Here is a 25,227-nt window from a genome sequence, read left to right as displayed (position 1 = left end):
GTAGGCTAGACAACAACATTTTGTATCAGAGCTGATTCATCTTGGGTGTCGTCCCCTTGTGGAGGCTATTGTTGCTCGCAATCTTGTTGTGCGCGTCCGCCGCCGGCGGCCACGTGAGCTCCGGGCCGTTGTGTTCGGTCTATGGAGGTTTCACGCCGCAGACGAGGAGGTCACGGATGGCGCAGGTGGTGGCGCGAGACTGCGGTGGCGCGTCGACCGATGCATGGAGGTGTCGCTGCGGTTGAGGCCGCAGCGGTGCAGGGCAATAAGCCGCTGGCGGCGAGCCGGGCGCGACCGGTGCGTGTTATGGGTGCGCACTGGACGCGTCGGGCGCCGGGACCACGGGCGCGCGTACGAGCGTGCGGTTGACGTTGGGAGGAGGCGTATGTCGCCGTTGTGCTCGAGTCCGTGCTCGAGTTCGGCTACATCCTTCCGGCGTTTGTCGCTGGCGGCTGCCATGGCGGACACGGAGGCGGCGCGGTGAGCGTCTGGTGCGGGCTCGTCGGGCTCGTCGGGTGCGCGCGGGACGTGCGGGACGCACTTGTGCGTCGGGCTCGTCGGGCGCGTCGGGACGTGCGGGGCGCAGAGGGACGCCAGGCGTGTGTCGCCGACTGAGAAGGAGCTTGGCGTGTGTCGTTGCGCCAGGTCGGGTCCGCTGGCTGGGTCACGCCATGACGACGACAACGACAGCAGTTGCAACAACTTCGACGATGACGAGCCAGTCAAGATTAGGAGGGAAATTGTCAGCACTAATCTTGATCACGACCTCATGCAACGACCTGGCCGAGTCACGTTGGTGCGTGAGTAGCGGCCGGGATTCCATCTACATGCATGGCTGGTTAGTTAGTGGGCTAGCTACAAGGCTGGGCGTGAGCAATTCTAGTGTGCATGCTAGCTGGGTAGTGCATGGAGGTGTGGCGTCGTGATAGTTAGTAAGTGCTGTTAGTGGCCCATGGAGAGAGCTAGAGAGAGATGATGTAGCCTTTGGGAGTGTATGTGCGCTCACGAAGAGATAGTGTGTGTGGCAGAGTTCGAGCTCGCCGGAAATACAAGGGGTTGTTTATACGGTCGGAGGCGTTTGTGCGTCGGGAAACCTCGTATCCTCTCTCTCTCATATTTTTTTCCTTGTCTCTGGTGATTGCCTTGGTTCAGTGAGTAGGCTAGACAACAACAAAGGTTGCCAAGGTCGCTGTCGGGCACGGCGACCATGCCGTTGGCTTCCTGTCCATCTACCTGAAAGGGCCTTGCTACCAAGTGCCCTCCTGGAACCGCACGCACGCCTACCATGATTGGATGATCCAATCTATATGTCTCAGATTTTTGTATGGGCGCAAGTAGTACGATGTAATTTTGAATTTCCTTGCAGGGACCTTATACAACCCCAGCTTCCCGCCTCCCGATGGTACATCCACCAGATCTGGCTGGGGCGACGAGTCCATCCTTCTACTGCACAGTGTTCCTGCCTGGTGCCTGCACACTCCCACTCCCACGGCGGTGCCTGCACACGCCCGCCTTCAGAATTGGCATCGGAGGTAAGCAAAATAAAACACCTTCCGTGTGTTAATTCTTCTCTGGCAGTCATTGTTGGTGAACTAAGGATGCAAAATTAAGCCGGTGATGCTGGCGGTCGGCCAAAATCGAGACGGTACGTTGGAGTGAGCGCACTGGTGTGCCTTGTCCTCGCCGTCCGACAGCACGACACGATGTGTCACAGGTCAATGGAGGTCAATCCCACGTAGATTGACAGGATAGGCGCTTAGAAGAATAGGAGGCTTGGTTGCACTATATTTATTGGAGGAGGGGTGGGCGTGGCTGGGTGTGTTTGTGTCCTTCACGGCAAGTCATGACAACATATTGTATTGGGACTTTCTATAGGTGTGGCTTCGGGCGCACGAGTATCAGCTTTTGGTCCAACGCTGCTGAATACGTCAGGGGCAGGTGGACGATCGATAATATAAGGTACATACGGACGGACGAAACCAAAGACAAACGAAATTACGATAGTAAGAAGCAATAGCCCTTTTATTAGAGGTATAGATATAGATAGATATAGATATAGATATAGATAGAAGGATCTAGGTTAGGGTGCGTATACATGGCTAGGGGGGTAGCAAGGCGCAGGTAGAGGGGGGAGCTATGCCCGGGGTGCAGGTGATAGGAGGGACCTATGCCCCACCGAGGAGAGGTGGGTAGGGTAGGGTAGGGGTGGGAGGTATGCCCAGCCGGGGAGAGGCGGGACGGGGTAGGGGTGGGAGGTATGCCTGGCCGGGGAGAGGCGAGGCGGGGTAGGGGAGCGGCAATAGGGGGGTGTATGCCTGGATGCGTGGGACGGCAATAGGGGGGAGCTATGCCTCCCAGGAAAATGAGTTTCAAAAATTCCTCTTATATAAAAGAAGGAAAAGAGAGGATATGATTGTGGAAAAAATAATTATAAAATATGATTATGGGAAATGAAGCAGAGTTAACAGAACTGAGATCACACCTATTTTCCTTTTCTTTTTGACATGAAATCGCCGGCCTCCAAACGAAGTATATTCTCGCATAGTATATCGCCAGGCCGGGGGTAGGGGCAGGAGGACGGGATGCCTGGCCGGAGAGCCGGGCTGGGGGTAGGGGTAGGAGGGGGGCTATGCCTTGCTGGAATGTATGTTCACTTCCAGCAATGGATCGTTGTCTTCTCCTTGTATGCAACTCGCTGATTCTTGAGAGGGAGCAAAGACAGACTCTGACCGGAATGTGTCCAGTGTATTTGGTATCTTGAGGAAAAATAAGAGTGCGAGTCTAGAGAACCTCGTTTTGAACAGACCATCATTTGCCCAAAAGGTTTAGAACAGGCCATCATTTTCCCTCGTTTTGAACCTCGTCTTTCCATAGTTATCTCTAGTTAAAGATGGCAGCAGGGTGGCAATGAATTGATGACAATGGGCACCATATAATCTGCAAGGACTTTCTCGTATGGTGTCATTTGTGTAGCACTGCAGAGATGCTTGTGTATTTAATTTAAGTCTGCTGGCCTCGCACAAATCCAAGAAATGCAGCTGCTGCTACTGCCATGGGGCCAGGAGAAGTTTCCTACAGCAATTCTGTTTTCAGATTTGATTATAGAGATGGGAAGGTACAGTTTCTGCTCATAGAAGTCTCTTTTCGTATTTGAATATTTGACCTGGATAATCAATCTCATGTACATAGTGGATTCCTGCAAGAGCAGTACAGAAATAGTGGATGAAATGATGCTGTGTTTGACCTGGTGGACAATCAACATCGATATTGTTTAATATTTGACCTGTGTTTGCTGTATGTAGAAAGAAATAGTGCCCGATAACTTCTCCTTTATATAACAGTAGGTGCTTGAGCAGTAGAGATTCCTTGAGTTGGAAAGAGAGCAATTGCGACGTAAATAGACCCACTTGGAACTCTTTAGGGCATGTACAATGGTTAATAAAATAGTTTTATATTATAAAGTCTTGCATATAAGATGACAGAAAAACATGTTAATGGATCATCTCTTAGTCTTATGTTAATGGATCATCTCTTAGTCTTATCTCCAATAACTAGTTATTCCTAAAAACGTGGTGATAAAAAAGGTTTTCGTCGAACTGAGGTGATTAAGATCCCTATTCATGGCAAATAATTGTGCCTGAGATTCTGTCATTATGGTGACATTGAAATGGCACACGGACAGTAACCAAGAACCACCAAAAGTCTATAAATCGAACCAGCATCAACACCTCAAATCAGCTCCTCAAGCCCCAGTCCTGAATCAGCTCAGCAGAGAGATGCTCTGCTTTAGTAGTAGTAATAAGCTGAATAAGCTTGTTTATTGCACGCAGTGCCACAAAATTCATGTTGTGTATGATGTTAAGCCTGATCATTGAAAAAAGAACATGAACATCACCTTCTAACTTCTCAAGATCAGAGGGGGCGAGATTAGCTTCTGGTATCACTATCACACATCCAAAATCAACAGGGAAGAAAACCTTCCGGTATCACTATCATACAATCGATGCATACACATACATGTGGTTGGAAACGGTGGCGGAGACGACGCACCGTGAGTAGAGAATATGTAAGCGTAAAACAACCTTCGGTGGTTGCCTCCTGATCACCATCCCAAATACATTGGGTATCTACAATAATCTGCATCGACACAGCCCGGAAAAACAATCCAAAATGTAGCTATCTATTGCTTGTACAAAATTAACCTTTGGTGTAAGCATGACTTTCCAAATTAATTTTATCCAACACCACAGTACATTGAGTACACAGTCCCCAAACACGCACAAAACATATGGAGAATACATGCTCGAGAGTGATGCAAAATTTAAAGTCGGGGAGCTCATCTGGTTCTTGCCACCCAATGCGACGGAAGCAACGTCCATCGCGTCGGAAACTGCTGGCCATGGCCAAGGAAAGTGGAGACACCGGCCGGGAGTGTCCCCTGAGAAAACAACCATCCTCTTAACCGCAAATTGACATATTGTAAAACAGATGCATTATGCGTAATACTTTAGTCTGCTAGAGAAAAGGAACAAAACGAAGTGAACATAACCCCACATATTGTCAATGTTGTTTATTCTGTGGTGTGTGCGGACGCCATGCTTAGCAAGACAACAAAATGGAATGACTTCAGCACCGTTGATCCTGGAGGGTGCTTTGCTGAAACAGAGATCCTGGGGCGGGGGCACGTATGCATGTAGCCATATGATTGAGCCAAGATTCTTAAAGTGATTTGTGATTAGAGCTTACTAGTCGTCCACCCGTGCATTCGCACGGGCTAGTATGAAATGGAGAGGACTATATAAATATGTCTTCGAAGTATGGAGTTATATCGATAGGTATTCTATGGAATATTTGCTTCAATAGTTAATGGATTGGACGATATATGTATGCATTGCAACTTGTTTTTGTATTCTCATCTATGAGTTGTCTTCTATTTATTTATTTTAAGCATTACTCATTGGAGGTTATTGCTTCATCTATGCCACATGAGTTGTTAGAGTTTTTTTTTTGGGTTGCCACATGTACCATTGCAATGGATATTTCATCTGATTAGTAATTTCAGACATGGCTATCTTTGGAATTGATACATATAACACCAAAAGCATATTTTACCTTGTGCCAGAGTACCTACTATTATGCTTTCCACATCTTTTATACTTGGCCTGGGTCATCATCCTTTCTTCCTCTCTCCCATCGAATTAAAAATAAGGTCATGGAGAATATAGACAACTTCCAAAAAAAGGTGCAAAAAGAATAAAGAATAGCACTCTACAGGAAACTTGGAGTAGGGTGCGTCATATCTGCAGGAAGATATATGTCTAGGCTAAGGTGGTTACGGAAGGGCTTCAATCTGCTAAAAACATATATACTTGGTGATTTTTCTTTGATAGCACATAATTGATAATGATATAAGCTGGAACATGTTGCCTTTTTAGATTGAAATCAAACTGGTCCCAACGCACACACGGCTAGCACTCAATAAAGCAAAAGAAAAAAAAAACCACCAAAGCATGAAAAGCGTGTGTAGCTAGCAAACATAAGATTTGCACTTCTTTTTCACATGTCATTTGTTACTTATTTCAAATATACATAACTGAACTTCGCAAAACTAATGGAAAATTGAATCACCTTGCTGCCATGTTGTTTACTTCCATCAAGTCATTTGCCATAAGTACTTTTGAAAATCAATTAGCCTGGTATGTCCGGGGAGCATGCTCCACCAACTACGCATGTAAAAAATCAGTCTTTGAGGCCGCGTAACTGCCCCCGCTCGTCCTCCTCCTAGGGCGACTCGGGCGGCCAGAAACCTAGCCGCCGCCGCCGCAAACTCCCTCCTCCTTTCCTTCCGCCGCCGCCGGAAGACGCCGCTGGGCTAAGCCTGGGGGCCGACGGCGGTGGCGGGGGATCTCCTCTCTCGCGCGTCTCCGGGGTGGGGCGGACCCCAAGGCGTGTGGTGGCGCGACCGATCTGGGATCTGCGGCGCGGCGGATGGCTGCAGGCGGCGGGAGGCCGGCCCGTCCTCGGACGGCGACGGCTAGGCGCGGCGGATGGCTGCAGGCGGCGGGAGGCCAGCCCGTCCACGGACGGCGACGGCTTGGCGCGGCGGAGGCCAGGGCTGCAGGCGCGGCGGATGGCCCTTTGGACCGCGGCGGCTGCGGTCGGTGGCGGCCAGCTTGGCTGCGGTGGCGTGCTTGCTGCCTTCAGATCGGCGACGGCGGCGTGGAGGGCCTGGTGGTTTCGTCGGCGTCACCTCCGATCAGATCTGTTCTGACCGGTGCAGCCGGCGGTGGTGGTCATCTCTTCCGTTAGATGTGGTCGGCGTGAGGCTGGGTGTTCGGATCTTGGGATCCATCATCTAACACCAGCTACGAGTCGGGGAGACGTAGTAGCCGGTGAAAACTGAGCCGACGGCGGGCGATGGTGGCGTTCCACGTCGTTACCTTGATGAATGCATCGTCATGTGACTACCGTTGACCCACTCGTGTTCCAGACCGGACGATGGCGGCACTGCGGTGTCGTTTCTCTCTTGGGAGCATCGTTTTGTGGAGCAGCGCTGGAAGTCAGAGGCAGGAGGTGGAGCGGCTTCGTCTTGCACGGAGCTTCCGTGGAGATGTCAAGTCATGCCTGACCGACAGGTGCTATGCTTGGTCATGCCTGGTCGGCAGGTGCTACGCATGACATATTCTCCAAGGGCTTCAAGCTGTGTCGGCTGGTGATACTTGGCAGCATGGCGCTGATGTGTATCAGTGGCGACCGCGACGTGTTCAGTTGTTTGCGCAGGGAGGAGGTGCCGTTGGGCGCCGTGGTGGCGTCGATGATAGCTGGACCGAGCAAGGTGGATGCATCAGTACAGTTCTGAAGATGGAGCGGTGGCAGTTGGCGGTGGCGGCCTCTGAGAGCACGCCGGACCAGTGTGTGCCCCTGACCCGGCAAGTGGCTAGGTTGGGGTCTCAGGTCTTAGATGTTAGGCTTGGCTGCGATGTCTGTTTGGTATTAGGCCCAGGCTATCTGTGTCCCTTCATCAACTGGATATGTGTAGCGACAGTTTGTTGCTTAGACGACGGCTTTAGTCTTACTGTTGTATGAATTAGTAAGGTCCTGTGAGAATAATTAATAAAATGGTTGTATGCATCATCCAGATGCAGAGGCCGGGGTCATCCTCCTTTTCTAAAAAAACGCATGTGGCTATAATATTTATTATTGTTTATTCTCTCTTCGTACATGAACCTTGAAAAATGCTCATGAATGGAAGGCCCACTCATCCATTTGTAGATTAATTATGGGACAATGGAATTTTTCATACCTTGTTTCCAGGTAAGTCCATGTGTCATGTTATCGTAGGTGGTAGCTAGCAACCATCTAATCCCTAGTGCCTCTTCCTCGGTTGACATCAAACAAATATTACTGGAATGATGGAAGCGAGGATGTATCTTACTATGTTGTCCCTAATCTTAATTAGTGTACCAATATTAAAACTAAGAAAGTTCTAAACCATATAGGGAAACTTTTGCCAAACACGGCATGTCTAACCTCATCACAGCCGTCGCTCTCCATGAAATCACTGCTACCTGTTTTGTTGAAGAAGACATGCTAACATCCTTGTAACCTTCTTGATCTTGACCTCCAGGCATTGGGCATTTTCCAAACTCCACGGGGTATGAAGAGCGCCATGAGGATAATCACCATCAGCGTAATCAAGAACATGGACGCCACTTGAACGCCATCCCGTGATAATTTGTATCATGTGATTTCATGGCTTCATGCATCTCGGATGGAATGTGACATCAATCAGTTCGGAATGGCATCGCTGTTCTTGGCTGCAGACCACTATACATGGCAAAATCAATGGCCTAAACCATACATAATCTTGACGTTGCAGCCTTGCAAGATGATGTTTGAGATGTCTAGATGGACAGCACATCAACATTTATGTTCCATTGGCTACGGCCTAAAAAGAGGCAACGCCTATAAAACGAAAGATCTCTCCAATGACACAGATGAAGCATTAGAAAACATAACAGTAGAATAGTCATGAGATGACCAGTTTCCAAGCCTAAGACATCAAGAAATACATGATTATCAGTACGTGGGGAGTAGGGTATTACTAATTAACTGAGTTTCCAACATGAATCCACTATGAGCAATAACAAAGCTTGCCACAACTCACATGTTCGTCATTGGTTACACTTCAAATAACATGTTGCCAACCGACTCTCCTCCTTGTTGTATTTCTTAGCACGACAATGATGTGAGACTGATTAGGAGGAGTCCGAGCTAATTCTCAATGATGGCAGCCATGATGTGCGCCCCGTACAATTTAGAAGAAAATGAGAAAATCTTTGTAATGATATTCGAAAGAAATTTACAAATTAGAGTATCGACAAAATGTAGTATTGACTTTTTCATTATGAGAAGCTTGAACTGTACGTACCTTCCAGCATCTTAATCACTCAGTATAGCAATCTTTAAATGGTGAGATGACATACGCATCTTTATCACTCAATTAGCATATTCACTGTACAAACCAACTGACAGGTACGATACCTGATGGCAACTTCAATCTGTTTAGTAAAACATCACGTATCAACTAACCATATAATAAACTAATTATACAAACTGAAGAAAAAAAGGAAGAAATCATAACCTAAAGCAACATGTAGTCTGGGCGCTCGTACTATTGGAAAAGCATTCAATACTCCTGCTCAATGATGACCTCTGTGACCATGAACTCGGCTGCACAAACAACACAAATTTAAAAAATCAGCACAACCCGATCTTCTCAGCTTCAAGACGCCAACCAAACTTCAGTCAAAGCTGATCAAGATCATCATCATCGTGCATGAAGTCCACACAAATAAATCACACAAAATAGGGCGCCTTTGTCAGATCGAGAAGATTGAATTAATTATCTGATGGTTTACTTGGCTGTGACGGACGCTGCAGAGAGATGAGTCCACAATAAGATGGTTGGAAGGACTCGTAGTTGGACTGTGATCCCACGGAGAGTTCGACATCAGCGACGACCAGTTTCCCATCAAGCTTGCCTGGGGCTGCTCTTCTGAATTGAGGGAGACCACGGATACCTGGCAAGGAGAAGAACACCTCGCTCGCCATAATGATGCGGCCGAGGACCCGCACACGGGGCAAGCAGCAGAGCAGAGGACGGTGAGTTATCCTCGATGGATCCTCTTTTTCTTCGAGGAGAATCCATGGCTGGATGGCAAGTGGCCGACCGAGAAGCTAAATTATGTCGTTGTTCTTCCAGAACAATCGTCGTGTTACATGAGAGATGCAACCATGCACGTGAGTCTGGGATTGTTTTTTAACAGCTACACTATATGTTGTTGTTTTCTTAGATCGCAAGCCTCAAGTTGTAGGAAGTACGATATACAGGTTATTCACGTACCCAGTTTTTTTCCAGATACATTACTTTTTTTTTCCTTAGATTGCAAGGCTTATATGAGTGGATCTACACCGTTATAATTCGGCCCCAACAAATTAACGTGGTAATTTTTAGGGAGTCTGTGATTAGTATAGGCATAGATAGAGGTATAGAAGGCTCTATTTTGTTTGAGCTTTTGCTTCTGCTTTTGTAGCTTTTTCACTTTGACCAAAAAGCTATAAAAGCTCCTAATTCTTGGATCCATGCAGCTTTTGGTATAGATTTTGGCAGAGAGTGCATGCCCCACCCATCCCATCTCCTCTGTTTTTTTTTCTTTTTGACTTGTAAATTTGAATCCATTATATCTTTTGAATTAAAATTCCGGTTTATTTGTTTGCATATTGATGTTCCTTGTGATGATGGCTTTGAAATAAGACGAATTTAGAATATATTTCGACACGTTTTTAAAATATCGTTAAGTTTCTATTGCTAGAACTTCATAAAAATGAACAATAAAATCTGTAAGTCTCATAACTGAGACTTAAACTACCCGCAAAAGAAAAAACTGAGACTTAAACCATGTGAGCCCCAAAGTTTTGACAAGCTTCAAAAACTTAAGCAAATGAAACTTTGTAAACCTTGGTGAAACTTAATGAAACTTTGTAAACCTTGGTGAAACTTAATGAAACTTTGTAAAACTTAAAATTGTGACTATTTTTTTTAACATTTGAAACTTCGGTAAGTTTTTTGGAGAAAATGTGTCTAAATGCTTCAAAATCCACCTTATTCAAAAGTACTCATTGCAACGAACACAAATATGCAAACGATACTTAATTTGGACTTTCGGTTCAAAAGATACAATAGGTTCAAAATTTAAAACAAAATGGAAAAGCATGGGAAGGGAAGGTGGGTGACGCACGCAACTCTGCCAGAAGCTGGCATGTATGGACCCCGGTGGAGTGATTTTTAATACCATAAACTAGTGCACCAGTCAAATGGATGGCCGCATGCACGTGTGCCAGGCGTGCGTGCCCCTTTGCAATTTTCTCGATTAAAAATTCCAATAAGGAAAATAATAGACGATGACGATGATGGCATTCACGATCAAATGTTGTCTCTCACAGTGATTATCGTGGATCGTTTTTTTAGGGTGTTCGTCCAGGATCTTGACTAGCCAGAGCTAAAGAATAAACCTGTTAGCAGCCATCTAATCTGAATCATAATGTACGTTAGCCGCCACTTGAATTTAAATGGTTTGGACAGAGAAAAACCGCGAACCCCACAGTTGCCTGGCTAAATAGAATTAATACATTGTATGACTAAATAGAATTGGACTAAATACTCCTAAATATAATATATACAATATAGCGCGACTGTTCTTGTTAGTATAAATATATGTTTTCGCAGAAAATGAGTATAAACTTATGTTTTAGCTATAGAGCATGACACGGCTAAGCTAATTACAGCTAAGCTCGCGATCAATTGTTGAATCTCACAGCTCACACTGATCATGGATGATCTTTTCTTCAGGGTGTGATCATAGATGATCTAAAACTAGCTAGAGCTAAGAAAATACCTGCTAGCAGCCATCTAAGAGCATCTCCAACAGGCGTATGGTTGCAGCGCGCACTAAAAAACTTTTACATTGCGAAATAGCGTTGGTTTGAGACCAATGTGAATTGTTGAAACCAATATCCATAGTTGACATATATGTGTCATCATTAAAACTACAAAGTATGATAAAGGAAACTAATCAAGCTATCCATATGTATACATTTATCTAAAACAACAACAACAAAAAAAATGGGGGGGGGGGGGGGGGGGGATCATACCTTGTGGGCATTTCCTCAAACACCTTGTGGGCATCGGCTGCCGGCGCAACAAATTGCGAGCTCTCCGGCGCTTTGGGCGGCGGAGGCGCAGCCGGTCGCGCTGCAGGATTCTTCTTCGGGCGCCTAGAAGCGCCGTCCGCTTTCCTCTTCTTTTGGGATGCCGTCCCCGTCGCCGCCGCCGCCTTCGATCAGCTCGAGCCGGAGCCCCGTGGCTTCAAGGTGGGTGGTGGCGAGACGCTACCCTACAAGGTCGTCCAGGGCGCCATGAAAAGGCCGCGCGCGAGACCGGTGCTTTGAGGAGGAGGGGCGCCGGCGGCGAAGCTGAAGGTCAACCCCGCGCTAGGGTTCGCGACAATGGCGGAGGGGTCGCGAGTGTAGGGAGGAGTCGGGGGGATGTCGGCGCGGCCTTCCATCGGTGCAATTTCGCCGACGTCGGCGCGGAGCAGCCGGAGAGGTCAGGGCAGCAGTTGGTTGCTCGCGCGTAAATCTTCGCTGTCGAGCACGCGGGAGCTGGCTCCCGAAATAAGCAGCGCACGATGCCATTTTCCCCAACGCGCTGAACCAACTTTACCGCGCGCGCGATTTTAGTGTGGCTGCTAGAGTGCCAGATTCGGTTCTGCGCGCAATATATTTGTTTCTTACAGCGTGCGGCTAATCTAGCGCGCCCGTTGGAGATGCTCTAATAGGGATCATATCATAATGCATGCTTAGCCGTCGCATGATTTGAATTATTTTGCCATGTGAAATAAGTAGCCAACCGCACAACAAGAAGATAAAAACGTCGGATCCACAATTGCTCAGCTCAATAGAAGGGAATACATTTTTGCTAGAATCGTTCTAGATAGAAAGGACCGATTTGTTCTCCTTGGAGATAAACCGCCCACGCCACGGCTCGGCCGAAGATGCCACTTGTCCCATGAGCGGGTTGAAAGCACTCATTGGGATTTTTGAGTCGGCCATCGACATTCCCAAGTATGTAATGGGGAATGAGGCCAGTCTATAGTTTAGGTTGTCCGCAATCCGTTGTTGTTCCTCCGCTAAAAATTCTAGGACGACGACCTCACTCTTATCAAAGTTAATCTTTAGTTCCGACATAGCCTCAAAGAAGAGGAGCAGGAGCTTAAGATTCATGATCTCCAGGTCTGACCCTTTCACCATAATCATGGTGTCATCGACATATTGTAAGTGAGTGACCCCTCCACCAGGGATCAAGTGCCCAACTACCCCCGAGAGATGACCTGCCATCCTAGCTTTATCCAGGATGCCTGCTAAAGCATCAAACGAGGTTAAAGAGAAGTGGGGAAATTAGATCCCCTTGCTTAACTCCCGTAGAGGACATAAAGAATGGACCCACCTCTCCATTAATATTAATCACTATTTTACCAGACCGAACCAACGACATGATCCAAGAACACTGTCTTTCTTCAAAGCCCCGACGCTGAAGGACTAACCGCAAGAAGGACCAGTCCAGACAATCATAGGCCTTCTGAAAGTCCAACTTGAGGAAAACACCCTTATGTCCACGTGTCCTAACCTCATCAATAATCTCGTGAAGGGCCAGGATACTGTCATGGATCTGTCGTCCCTTCAGAAATGCCGTTTGAAGGGGGTGATCCAGCCCCTCAGCTACATGGGCTAGTCGTGTCGCGCGGACTTTGAAGAAGATGCGTTCAAGTAACATTGATCACCCTGATAGGTCTGAAGTGTCTAATGTCCGTAGCCCCAACAACTCTGGGGATCAGGATAATAACACCAAAATGTATTGAAGACATGTCAAAAGTCCCAATATAAAATTCATGAAACATTGGCATGATCACTGGTTTCAAGACATTCCTGATTTTTTTGGAAGAAGGCCACGATCAAATGCTGGATCTCACAGCTCACAGTGATTATCGTGGATCATTTATTTAGGGTGTTCGTCGAGGACCTTAACTAGCCAGAGCTAAAGAATAAACATGTTAGACTAGCCACAGTTGGAGTAACTTCAGCAATAACATCGAGTCCAACTTAGCAAATTTGCTTATGTGGCAATGAGTTAATGAGGAGAGAGGTAGTTTGAGTAACTTGGCTAGTTACTGTAATATCACATGTCCTAATGCAATATGAGTCTATAACCTAATAAATGAAGCTTTGCATGACACCACACTTCACTACCCACTATAAAGGTAGTAACATAGTTTAGGGATATGTGTATATTACTAGTGTATGTTACTCTCCATTGTGGCTAGTCTTAGCAGCCCTCTAATCTGAATCATAATGTATGTTAGCCCTCACTTGAATTTAAATGGTTTGGACATGCCAAGTAACTACCAGGCGCACCAAGAGAGAAAAAATGCAAACCCCACAGTTGCCTGGCCAAATAGAATTAATACGTTTTATTTTATGAATAAATAGAGTTGGGCTAAATAATCCTAAATATAATATATATACTACTATATAGCGCCACTGTTCTTGTTAGTGTAAATATATGTTTTCGCAGAAAAGAGAGTATAAACCTATCTTTTAGCTGTCCAGCATGACACGGTCTAAGCTAATTACGGCTAAGCTCGCGATGAATTGTTGGATCTTACAGCTCACATTGATCATGGATCATCTTTTCTTCAGGGTGTGATCATATAGGATCTTAAACTAGCTAGAGCTAAGAAAATACCTGCTAGCAGCCATCTAATCTGGATCATATCATAATGTACGCTTAGCCGCCGTATGAATTTGAATTATTTTGCCATGTGAAATAACTAGCTAACCGCAGAAAAAGAAGATAAAAACGCTATCAAACAATTGCTCATACCACCAACATATATAGAATGAATACATTTTTGCTACAGTAGAATCGTTCTACACAGCACACACTTGTATATCTAACTGATTTATCTATGTAGCATATCTAGCTAGCTGTCCTACTCTACAGCCCATCATATTTGTGTCCATTGGACAGCAGCTGCGTGATATACACATCATGTGCTGTAAGCAATCAAGATCAGGCACACCACCTTCCCAGCAAGTCAACTAGAATCAAGTGGCAGGACGAAAAATCCATGGAATCACCTCATCATGCGGGGCACGAGCATTAAACTATGTTAAACCAACCCTAGCCGTATCTCCAAGCATTCCATCTGTCCCAATACTATATTCCACAATATCGTTGGACATCTCAACTCCAGTTTGCTCAATAACTGACTATCCATGCTTGCAGTTCACACTCTTATATTATTTAGTTCATTTCTTCTAGCTAGCCGTGCTAGAGCTGTCTATGCCCCCTTAATAATCCTTCCCACGTGCACCTCGAGCGTAAGATACTCCTTTAATTATTTAGAGCACATACATTTTCAGACGACAGAATATATTGGTACAAAGTAATATCATAGAAAAATTGATTATCCAACCTCATATATAAGTTCGTTCCCGCAAAAAAAAAACTGCATTTTATGTCGTGTTATATAGCAAGTGTTGGTTAATAGCATCTTCAATGGCTCATGTTAGTCCTTGGTGATTTATCATATCGGATTTTTGACGATGACAAGCTGGGGAAGTTATTTCTTTAACAGGAAATGATCATACCACCAACACACAAGGTTGTTGTTTGTCAGCTAATAATATCTTATTTTAGATACTCCAATCTCTACTCCTATAAGAGACCTCGTTCTTGATGATGGTGGTTTGTTTGTCATCCATTATTTATTTTTCATTCGATCTGCATCAAGCGAACGCAAGGTAAGCTCTGCTACTTTTGCACAAAGACCCCACCACTTAGATTCACACTTTGCAGAAAACCCCTTAGTCCCCCATCCACCTCATGCAAATGAAATAAGATGAATAAATTTTCAGTGAAATCTAACATACTTTTAGAGGTATATATACCAAAAACGAGGGTGATGTTTTCTTCAAGTTTGTGAACATGTATTACTAGCCTCTTTTGGATCTGCTACAGTTAATCGCACTGACACTTTGGTAGTCAATGTCAAATTTCAACCATAACTAAAGTAGCATTTATTTTATGTTGGTCACCTTGAATTTGTCTTAGGCAGGCCGTTTCACATGGTTAATTCCAAAACGCAGGGAGGGACGGAAGAAAAAGTTGGCCAACTGAAAGCAACGGGGTATAGGCCAAATAGTCTTTGGTCAACTCCATGCTGTGCCGGCGGTGCTGGATTTAGTCCACATCCACACACCTTAGCCGCCACTAATCCTCACACAATGCTGCCCATATGGACATGGTAAAATACCCTCTCTTGAGCTTGCCGGTGAACACCAGATGCAGTAGCATCCAATCAAATCTCGGCAACTTGACCGAAAGTCCACTATACCAGCTACACCTTGCGTGTACTTGTCATTTCTCCAAATCTTTTGGTTGCCCCATTGGTCATAGCTGTCTCTCTCGGTCCATGAACTGCTTACCATCATGCCATGGCAAGAATACTAGTCAACTGGTACACACTAGTCGTCACGTCGCTATAAGTAGCAGAGCTCACACTTGGTGTTGTACCTATCTTTCTATCACCAATTCTCAGAAATGGCCGGCGGCGAGGGGGCTGCGGCAGTGATGTGCACCCCGGCGTTCGTGGGGCGGGTGCTGCGCAGCCGGTGGTACGTGGTGTTCGCGTCCATGGTGGTGATGGCGGCGTCCGGGTCGACCTACATCTTCGCGCTCTACTCCAAGGAGCTCCGGTCCGTGCTGGGGTACAACCAGCAGACGCTCAACACGCTCGGCTTCTTCAAGGACCTGGGCACCAACGTCGGCGTCGTCTCCGGCCTGGTGCAGCAGGTGGCGCCCACCTGGGCCGTGCTCCTCATCGGCGCCGGCATGAATTTGGCGGGGTACCTCATGGTGTACCTAGCGCTGACTGAGCGCACGGCGGCGCCGCCCGTCTGGCTCATGTGCATCTACATGTGCGTCGGCGCCAACGCGCTCACCTTCTCCAACACCGGCGCGCTCGTCGCCTGCGTCAAGAACTTCCCCGAGAGCCGCGGCATCGTCATCGGCCTGCTCAAGGGCTTCGTCGGCCTCAGCGGCGCCATCTACACGCAGCTCTACCTCGCCATCTACGGCGACGACGCCAAGTCCCTCGTCCTCCTCATCGCATGGCTCCCCGCCGCCGTCTACATCTTCTTCGTCCACACCATCCGCGTCCTGCCCTACCGGCGACGCGCCGAGGGCGACGAGCCCAACAGCAAGCCCTTCTTCTGCTTCCTCTACATCTCCATCGCGCTCGCCACCTACCTCCTCGTCATGATCGTGGTGCAGAAGCAGGTGCCCAGCTTCTCCCACGCCGCCTACGCCGTCGGCGCCACCGTGCTCCTCCTCATCCTCTTCCTCCCCCTCGGCGTCGTCATCAAGGAGGAGTACGCCGCCGTCTCCCAGCTCGAGGAGTCTCTCCAGCAGCCGCCGGCCATCGCCGTCGAGGAACCAGCTGCAGCAAGCACGAAGAAAGAGGACGACGAGCCGTCGTGTGGTATGAAGGGCTGCCTCACCAACATGTTCAAGCCGCCGGCGCTGGGGGAGGACTACACCATCATGCAGGCGCTGGTGAGCGTGGAGATGCTGGTGCTCTTCGTCGTGTCGGTGTTCGGCATCGGCGGCACGCTCACGGCCATCGACAACATGGCGCAGATCGGCCAGTCGCTGGGCTACCCGCACAAGAGCATCAACACCTTCGTCTCCCTCATCAGCATCTGGAACTACGCCGGCCGAGTTGGCGCCGGCTACATGTCTGAGTTCTTCGTTGCCCGGTACAGGTTCCCGCGGCCGCTGGCACTCACGGCCGTGCTCCTCTTCTCCTGCGTCGGCCACCTCCTGATCGCCTTCGGCGTGCCGCAGTCCCTCTACGCCGCGTCGGTGATACTTGGTTTCTGCTTCGGCGCGCAGTGGCCGCTGCTCTTCTCCATCATCTCCGAGGTCTTCGGCCTCAAGTACTACTCCACGCTCTTCAACTTCGGCTCCGCAGCCAGTCCCATCGGCGCCTACGTGCTCAACGTGCGCATCGCCGGCCGCATGTACGACGCCGAGGCCGCCAGGCAGCACGGCGGGCACGCCGCCGCCGTCGGCGACAAGATCTGCAAGGGGGTGATGTGCTTCAAGCACGCGTTCCTCATCATCACGGGGGTCACGCTCGCCGGCGCGCTCGTCTCGCTCGTGCTCGTGTGGAGGACCAGAAACTTCTACAAGGGTGACATCTATGCCAAGTTCAAGGTGGCGCCCGTCGTCGCAGCCGCCGATTATCAAGGAGGGGAGACGGTGGAGGGCACCGTCGTTACAGAGGAGGACGAGGCAAAGAAGCAGGGGAAGAACAAGAAACTGCAGGAGGTCAACAATGACGAGTTCAAGTGATAACTAACTAATTTCGTTCGATTAAAACAATAGTACTTAGTTTAGAGAAGATGTGGATGAACCTGTACTGTTTCTGATGTTACTCTCTGTCAAATTAATGTGGTAATACGGTTTCCAACTTTCCACGGCAAAGACTCTTCTTAGTATGGTACGACCAGGCATGCATGTGACTGCAAATAATTCTAGCAAAGATCGTGACAGGATCATCATGAAGATCGGTGCACGGGATGGGGTGTGACAGCACTCCAAAATGATTTCAAATATCTTTTCTTGGCGCATTGATTTTTTTCCACAACTTCTACGAAGCGCTCAAAACATTTATACGTTGGGTGTGGCTAGGTCACCAAGTCTAAGTAAAGTGGTATAGTATGTAAAAAGAAAAAAGAAAAAATGAAAAGCATTTTTGCACGAATCTCCATGCAAAATCAAAGAAAGATACTATTGACTGAGACATAACGAAGTCTAGGTCGACTGAGACATAGCAAAATTGTTATTCGTTTGTTTGCCATAAAAATATTTTTTATTATTTTTAGGTTTTATAGCTAAGAAACATGTCATCCCTAGCTTGAGGTATCCCGCGCATGGTTTTCAATTTCAGTTTCAGCAAAATTTCACCAATCAAAATCACTGAAATTCACTAAATTTCAGTTATTTCAGTTTGCATTTCAGCCAAATGACCGAAATATTCACTTGAATTCAATTGAAAATTTGAAAATTTGAAAAAATATATTGAAAAATATTTGAATTCTTGTGTTGTACTGAAATTGCTGAAATATTTTGGCTGAAACATAATATTTCAGTGTCTACTGAAATTCAGTGAATTTCGCTGAAATCTCACTGAAAGTGAAAACCATGATCCTGAGTGCAAGAGGGCTCTGGTGCTTGTTGTTGCTTGCAGTTGCCGTCTCCTCGGCACCTGCACCACTGTCGGATATGGTTTCTTTGGAGGTTGCATCGATGGTGTTAGCTTCCACACCGCCACTTAGCCTTGTGCTCAACCTTGACCGAGAGATGCAGATGCACATGTATGGGTAGGCATGTAGTTTCCTGGTGAATCCTATATACTATTTACTTAATCCTCACTATTTCTATATGAGGTGTATTTCTAATATCTTAACATGCACACGTGTCATATCATGAAAGGGCAACCACATGTGAAAAATATATTATTGATTGATCCCAAGCAAAAATTCCACCTCACCACACATGTCACATCATCAAAGGTGCACTACATGCATTTGAGAAGTTTTCATTATATTCTTATATTTAATAATTATTTTGAGCTATACAAAATCAAATACTCAGCTATACAAAATCAAATACTATATCTAATATGTACTTTTTTAGTTCATATAATATCAATTCGAATATTCATTTTTCATACAATCAAATTTCTCGAAATATATTGCAACTGATTCCGTTGCAACGCACAGCGCATCATCTAGTCTCCATGTTATGTGTTCTCTACATCGAGCAGCATTATGAGACAACCAACCAGAACGCACATCAGACACGGTGGAAAGTTGACGGACTTGTTGACAACAGTGATTATACCCTCTTATGTGAAGGGTATGTTTTTCTTCACCATTGATTCAATTAAGAGGGATGTACTGAAGTGGAACCCGAAAAACAAAGGTCATGATGGCATTACGTGGGATATATCCTGTTGTGTCAAAATTTCAATGTTCCAAATAGTCAAATAAGTTTCTTATGCTCGACGAGTACTGGCCTAAATAATACTACAACCGTGTGATTAAACTGCAAGAGCATGGATACCATCAATTATTGAGCAAACAGGAACTGAGATTTCCAACGATATTGGGGATAGAATACTGAGGTAGAACGAGCGCTTGGGAGGTATGATTATATGTTTGGTTTATCATAGTTTAATGCTCCGTGCCTTACATGATGTATTTTATGTATGTCCAGCCACTTGATTCTCGTTGACTTGGGAATGTGATGTGCCTAATCTTGATTGGCGGCACGACGAGACGACTTCATTTTGTAGGAGTTTCTGTAGTTGTACGATGGTGTCTTGTCCGATGAGCAAACGATGAAACACATCAAGTATGACAGCTACGTGATGATACACATATAAATTTATCAGTCAGATATTAGCGTAAGTTATAGGTAGAACATTTTTATTCACCCACAAAATGTACCTTTTCTATTCAGCTGGCAAGTGTGTGGCTGGCTAGTGTCTTCACATGGCACATGTATTTAAATCCAGACCGCGGCTAAGCTACATTATTATTCAGATTTGATGGCTGCTAGCAAGTTTATTGCTTAGCTCTAGATCACCCCTTCAGAAAAAAAAAAGATCCCCGACTATCACCGTGAGCTGTGAGATACAACATTTAATCATGAACTTAGTCATAATTAGCTTAGACCGTGTCATGAGCGGGCAATATCTTCACCATTTATTATTTTTCTGATTGAAATTCTTATTGAAAGTACATACACTTAGAAGGCATTAAGTTTTCTTAATTTTTGTTTATTATATTTGTATCACATAAGAATCATTATTATAACTGTTGTATTTTCTCTCCATAAAAAATCAAACATAATCCAAGAGAATTGATTAGAACTTTGACAAGCACGCCAAGCCCAAAAATATATTGCAATATAATAATGTTTAAAAGTTTAAATATAGTACATCTTCTGATTTAGAGAAGTGTTGCATTAAGTCAAAAAACTTCTACTGATGGTGAAAACTGAAAAGTATAGTCCTATAATATGTGTAAGGAGTGTGATAACTACCAAAATTTATGTTTATAAGCAACAAATCCGAACGATTTTCAGATTCCCTCGATGTGTTCGTGAGCTCCTCCTTTCCTTTTTCTTAATGTGGCTGCCGTGGTCCAAGGAAAAGCAATGCATGTATGTGTACCTCCAAAAGTAAGTGCATGCATGTAAGACAAATTTGATGAGCTGATGTCATCAAAGATTCTTTCGAAAATCAAAATTCAAAATGTTTGGTAGCTCAAATCATCGCTCTGATTGAAAATCCATTTCCATGTAAAAAATTCATCGCGACGAGATCATCGAAACGAAATCCCATGTTGGTATGCTTCCACGACTTTTTCTTCAGGTAAAAAGTTACCACGCGCGTGCTACACAAGTTATCATGTGGGTTGTGCATAAATTATTATGCTATTTACACATAAATTACCGAGCACAAAAATAGTTCCTCCAATCTTCTCTTCACATGTACATGTGTGCATGCATTAGAGGGGGAAAAGTTGATGTCATTCTAAATTCTCCATATTTTGAAACTTTAAAATATTTTATAGCTCAAACCGTCAATCCATCAAAAAATTGTTTTCACATAAAAACTCCATCTCTGTGAGGCCTACGAAACTAGATACGATTTTGATATATTCTGACAACCTTTTTTTTCTACAAATAAATACCAGGCATGAGCTAAGTAAATTATCAGCTTGGATGTGCGTATATTATCATGTTATTTATACATGAGTTATGTGGTACGTTTTCAACAACTTTCTTTAGAATAAAGTTACTGTGGTGTTTGTGCGTGAATTACCACGCTTGTGGTCCATATATTACCACACTATTTACACACAAGTTATCGAGAATATGTTTTCAGACAACTTCCTTCCCCGAGGTCAAAGTTACCACGCTTTCGCAAGGCAAATCGAGCGGACGGCAGAGCTTGGCAAGTGAGTGCCCACGCAATTACATGCCCCTGCGAATGTCCTATCAAGTGAAGTTGCAATTGTGTGTGCAAGAAACTTATGTGGCTTAATCCATTTTTTGGGTAGGATTACATGGGACCTGTATATGCATTCCGTGTCAAAATTCCTGTGTCAGAAGTAGTCAAATGGGTATCTTACGCTCGAGCTGCACGTTGGAAGGAATTATCTAGGGGCCATTGACAGCTATAACCAAGCTAGCCAGAAGCAATTAACTAAATACTACTACCATAAAGACATGCGAACTGCAAGCATGGATATGATCAATTATTGAGCAACTGGAATTGAGATCTCCGAAGACATTTGGGGGTAGAGTACCCAGACACAACGAATGCTTGGAGATACGATTAGGTTTGGTTTATTCTAATTTAATGCTCCGTGCCTCGCATGATGGATTTTCCGTGCAGCCACTTGATTCTAGTTGATGAATTGGAAAGGTGGTGTGCCTTTTTTAAGCGATAGCAGTGCCCGACTTTAAATTGATAAAGTCAAGAGAGATCAAAAATAGTCTTATAAACCAAAGATAACAGACATAACACCGAGCTAGATAAAACAATTTCTATAGCTCAAAAGCAAAGATCACAAGGCATCCAACACACTATAGTTTGAAGCTAAGGAGCCTTGTATAAATGCCAATCTGATGATCAATGAATGACACAAGTTCATTAGTCCGACTACATTCCGTTCTCCATTCAACACTTACAATCCACCACCGACAATTCAGAGGGTTGTAGAAATCAGATCTTCCCGCATAACGAGTCATTGGTAATATTTGTTTTTGTGTGTTGACACATATTTATAGATTTACCACTCGGAGGTAGGTCTTATTTATTTTAGAGCTTGCATAGGGTTCCAGAAATTTTTTGCCTACTCAACACAGGGCCTACCACCGAAGAAGAAGACTCCTTGGCTTCATGGTGTGTGATATTTGATGGGTCGTGGTTGGTAGACTATCGAGGCTTGCAATGGGAATTGCCTGGTGCTACACACCTGATGTGCGCTCCATCTGGTTAGCGCGAATAACCCAAATAGCAACCGACAATATTTGTTTTAAGATTGCTCACCACATACACCATGTGGTCAGCAATCCTGAATATGAAATACAAGATACAACTTTGCCCGCCAAAAAAAATGATACTACTATATGACACCATGAGCTTGCTTTTGGAAACATCCTAGTAAGAACACCCACCACACCCTGTTAATCTATGAGTTGCTTTAATTAGTTAATGCGGCCCAAAGCCAAAGTGGCTACCAAGTTGCATTCCACGTTATCATTGTTTTTGGCGGGAAAGTTATATTTCACATTGTACAGTAGGTTTCTGTTTGGTTTACTCGCAGTCTCAATCACCGCACCAGCGTCTAGTGCTTGGCAGCGACTGTAGAAAATCACTACAAATGTATCATTTGCTACGCAGCTTCCACAGATTCTGTTGCAGTACCCTGCTTCCTCTGTTCCTCACAATCTTATTACTCCAGCACCCAGCTCTCAGCTGAAGGCAGTAAACCGTAAAGATGACAAGCATGCAGAAGCCGGGCGTGGACGAGCAGCCGCTGCTCGGACCCGCGGAGCGGGACGAGCATGCGGCGGCGGCGGCGGAGGCGAAGCGACTGCTGCAGCTGGCCGGGCCGCTGGTGGCGAGCGGCATCCTCCGGTGCGCGCTGCAGCTGGTGTCGGTGATGTTCGTGGGCCACCTCGGCGAGCTGCCCCTCGCCGGCGCCTCGCTCGCCACGTCCCTCGCCAACGTGACCGGCTTCAGCTTGCTGGTGGGCATGGCGAGCGCGCTGGACACTCTGTGCGGGCAGGCGTTCGGCGCGCGGCGGTACGGCCTCCTCGGCGTCTACAAGCAGCGGGCGATGCTGGTGCTGGCGCTCGCCTGCGTCCCCGTCGCCCTCGTCTGGGCCAGCACCGCCCGGATCCTCCTGCTCCTCGGCCAGGACCCGACCATCGCCGCCGAGGCCGGCGCCTACGCGCGGTGGCTCATCCCGGCCCTCGTCCCGTACGTCCCCCTCGTGTGCCACATCCGGTTCTTGCAGACGCAGAGCATCGTCGTGCCGGTCATGGTCAGCTCCGCCGTCACCTCGCTCAGCCACATCCTTGTTTGCTGGGCGCTGGTGTATAAGGCGGGCATGGGCAGCAAAGGCGCGGCGCTGGCCACCGCCGTCTCCTACTCCACGAACCTGGCCATGTTGTCCCTGTACACGAGGCTGTCCGGCGCCTGCAAGAGGACGTGGACTGGGTTCTCCATGGAGGCCTTCAAGGAGCTTCGCCAGTTCGCCGAGCTCGCCGTCCCCTCGGCCATGATGGTTTGGTGAGACAAAACCCTCAATAATTCTTCTTAATCGTTGGATGCTAGCATACCTAATTCTTCTTAATGTGCAGCTTGGAATGGTGGTCGTTTGAGCTGCTTGTGCTGCTCTCTGGCCTGCTGCCTAATCCTAAGCTTGAAACCTCAGTATTATCGATATGGTGATCAAACCAAGAGACCTTTTTATAATCCACAATTCACCAATTTTTTTGCCTTCCCCTACTTCTCTGAGTATTGCATTACTGAATTGTGCAGTCTTAATACCGGCGCTCTCATGTTCATGGTGCCATCGGGTCTCTGCGCAGCCGTAAGGTGCAGTGAAACTTTCAAACAAAAATGCTTAGTGCTGCATATGTATATGCTGATGGGTGTCTGTCTCTGCTTTTTCCTTCATTTGCAATACAGCACGCGCGTTTCCAACGAACTCGGCGCCGGCAGGCCTCAGGCAGCGAGACTGGCAACCAGAGTGGCCGTGTGCATGGCCCTGCTTGCAGGCTCCGTGATCTCCATCACCATGATTTTGCTACGCAAATCCTGGGGTTACATGTACAGCAACGAGGAGGAAGTCGTCACATACATTGCCAGGATGATCCCTGTCCTGGCCATATCTTTCTTCATAGATGGAATCCACACATCTCTTTCAGGTACATAGATGAAATTCCCCACATTGTCACAGATTTACAACAATATCAAACATAGACACATAGTGACATGATCTTTGTCTGAACATCACAAACAGGTGTGCTCTATGGATGTGGTGAGCAGAAGATCGGCGCACGTGTCAACCTCGCCGCGTTCTACTTGGCGGGCATCCCCTTGGCCGTGTTGCTTGCATTCGTCCTGCATTTGAACGGGATGGTACGTACTATGTCAGAATGAACTTAACATTGTGCCGGGAAACTACATGAATATGCCTGAAAGAACGAAATTGTTGTGGCTCCGAACCAATAGGGGCTTTGGCTCGGCATCGTCTGCGGCAGCCTCATCAAGCTTGTGTTGCTCGTGTGGATCGTACTTTCTATAAACTGGGAGAATGGGGTAATAGCTTGCAATTTGCGCAGCACCATAGAATTTTCTTTGGACAGCAATGCGTGACCCCTCTTTATTTGGTTTCAGTCAACTAAGGCAAAAGACATGGTGTTAGGAACTTCTCTTCCGTTTGCATGAAGATCCTTCGGCTGATTGTTATGTGTATAGACAGGCCAATTTGCTTCGAGGAGTGGGTAGAAAATGTGAATATTGTGGGCTAAGATTATAGTGTCACCAGCATCACTTGATATTGTCAATTATTTTTCTCCTGTTTTTTGAGAGAGTGAGATTGTTAATAATTTTGTAAGAAATTGTTTATTTCCTATTGACTATTTCTGTCATGCGGAATATATGCTTAATATATACTTTGCATTTAGCATAGTTGGAGATGTAGAGCGTATTTTGTTGAGGAATCACACAATGTCACTGTAAGGAACACAGGAAGTTGCCGCTGATAGCACTAGTATATCTCTGAATCTGAATGAAGTAGCTGATACAGGGAGGAAATATTCGGAGAAGGGAGGCAGGGGAAGGAGAGGGAGCAGGTGAGAGGGAGGATAACCTTCTGAGAAGTAAATTTGAGCAGCTGCTCCTCAGAAATAGAGTTGCCAATAAGTTAACAACCCCTAGAAAGAGG

The 25,227-nt window shown here is 46.2% G+C and overlaps 2 protein-coding genes across 3 annotated transcripts; both read left to right on the top strand.

Moving 5' to 3' along the window:
• The first annotated feature begins 15,683 nt into the window (after positions 1 to 15,683).
• On the top strand, positions 15,684 to 17,664 carry LOC125523527 (uncharacterized membrane protein YMR155W-like). The gene has a single exon (XM_048688553.1). The coding sequence runs from the start codon at positions 15,725 to 15,727 to the stop codon at positions 17,537 to 17,539; it is 1,815 nt and encodes a 604-aa protein (XP_048544510.1). The 5' UTR covers positions 15,684 to 15,724; the 3' UTR covers positions 17,540 to 17,664.
• Positions 17,665 to 21,939: 4,275 nt separating this feature from the next.
• Positions 21,940 to 24,966, top strand: LOC125522693 (protein DETOXIFICATION 16-like). 2 transcript variants are annotated; one of them, XM_048687732.1, is made up of 7 exons: positions 21,940 to 23,564; positions 23,636 to 23,722; positions 23,817 to 23,873; positions 23,967 to 24,205; positions 24,301 to 24,419; positions 24,513 to 24,599; positions 24,678 to 24,966. In XM_048687732.1, exons 1-7 carry the CDS (start codon positions 22,768 to 22,770, stop codon positions 24,726 to 24,728), a joined length of 1,437 nt encoding a protein of 478 aa, XP_048543689.1. In that variant the 5' UTR covers positions 21,940 to 22,767; the 3' UTR covers positions 24,729 to 24,966. The 2 variants fall into 2 exon arrangements, with proteins under 2 accessions (XP_048543689.1, XP_048543688.1); XM_048687731.1 differs by having other exon boundaries at positions 24,513 to 24,966.
• The last annotated feature ends 261 nt before the right edge of the window (positions 24,967 to 25,227 follow it).

Source organism: Triticum urartu, chromosome 7 (genome assembly GCF_003073215.2).
Source record: "Triticum urartu cultivar G1812 chromosome 7, Tu2.1, whole genome shotgun sequence".
In the NCBI taxonomy this organism is placed as follows: domain Eukaryota; kingdom Viridiplantae; phylum Streptophyta; class Magnoliopsida; order Poales; family Poaceae; genus Triticum; species Triticum urartu.
The sequence above is the reverse complement of the archived record's forward strand: the minus strand, read 5'-3'. Positions and strand labels throughout refer to the sequence as shown.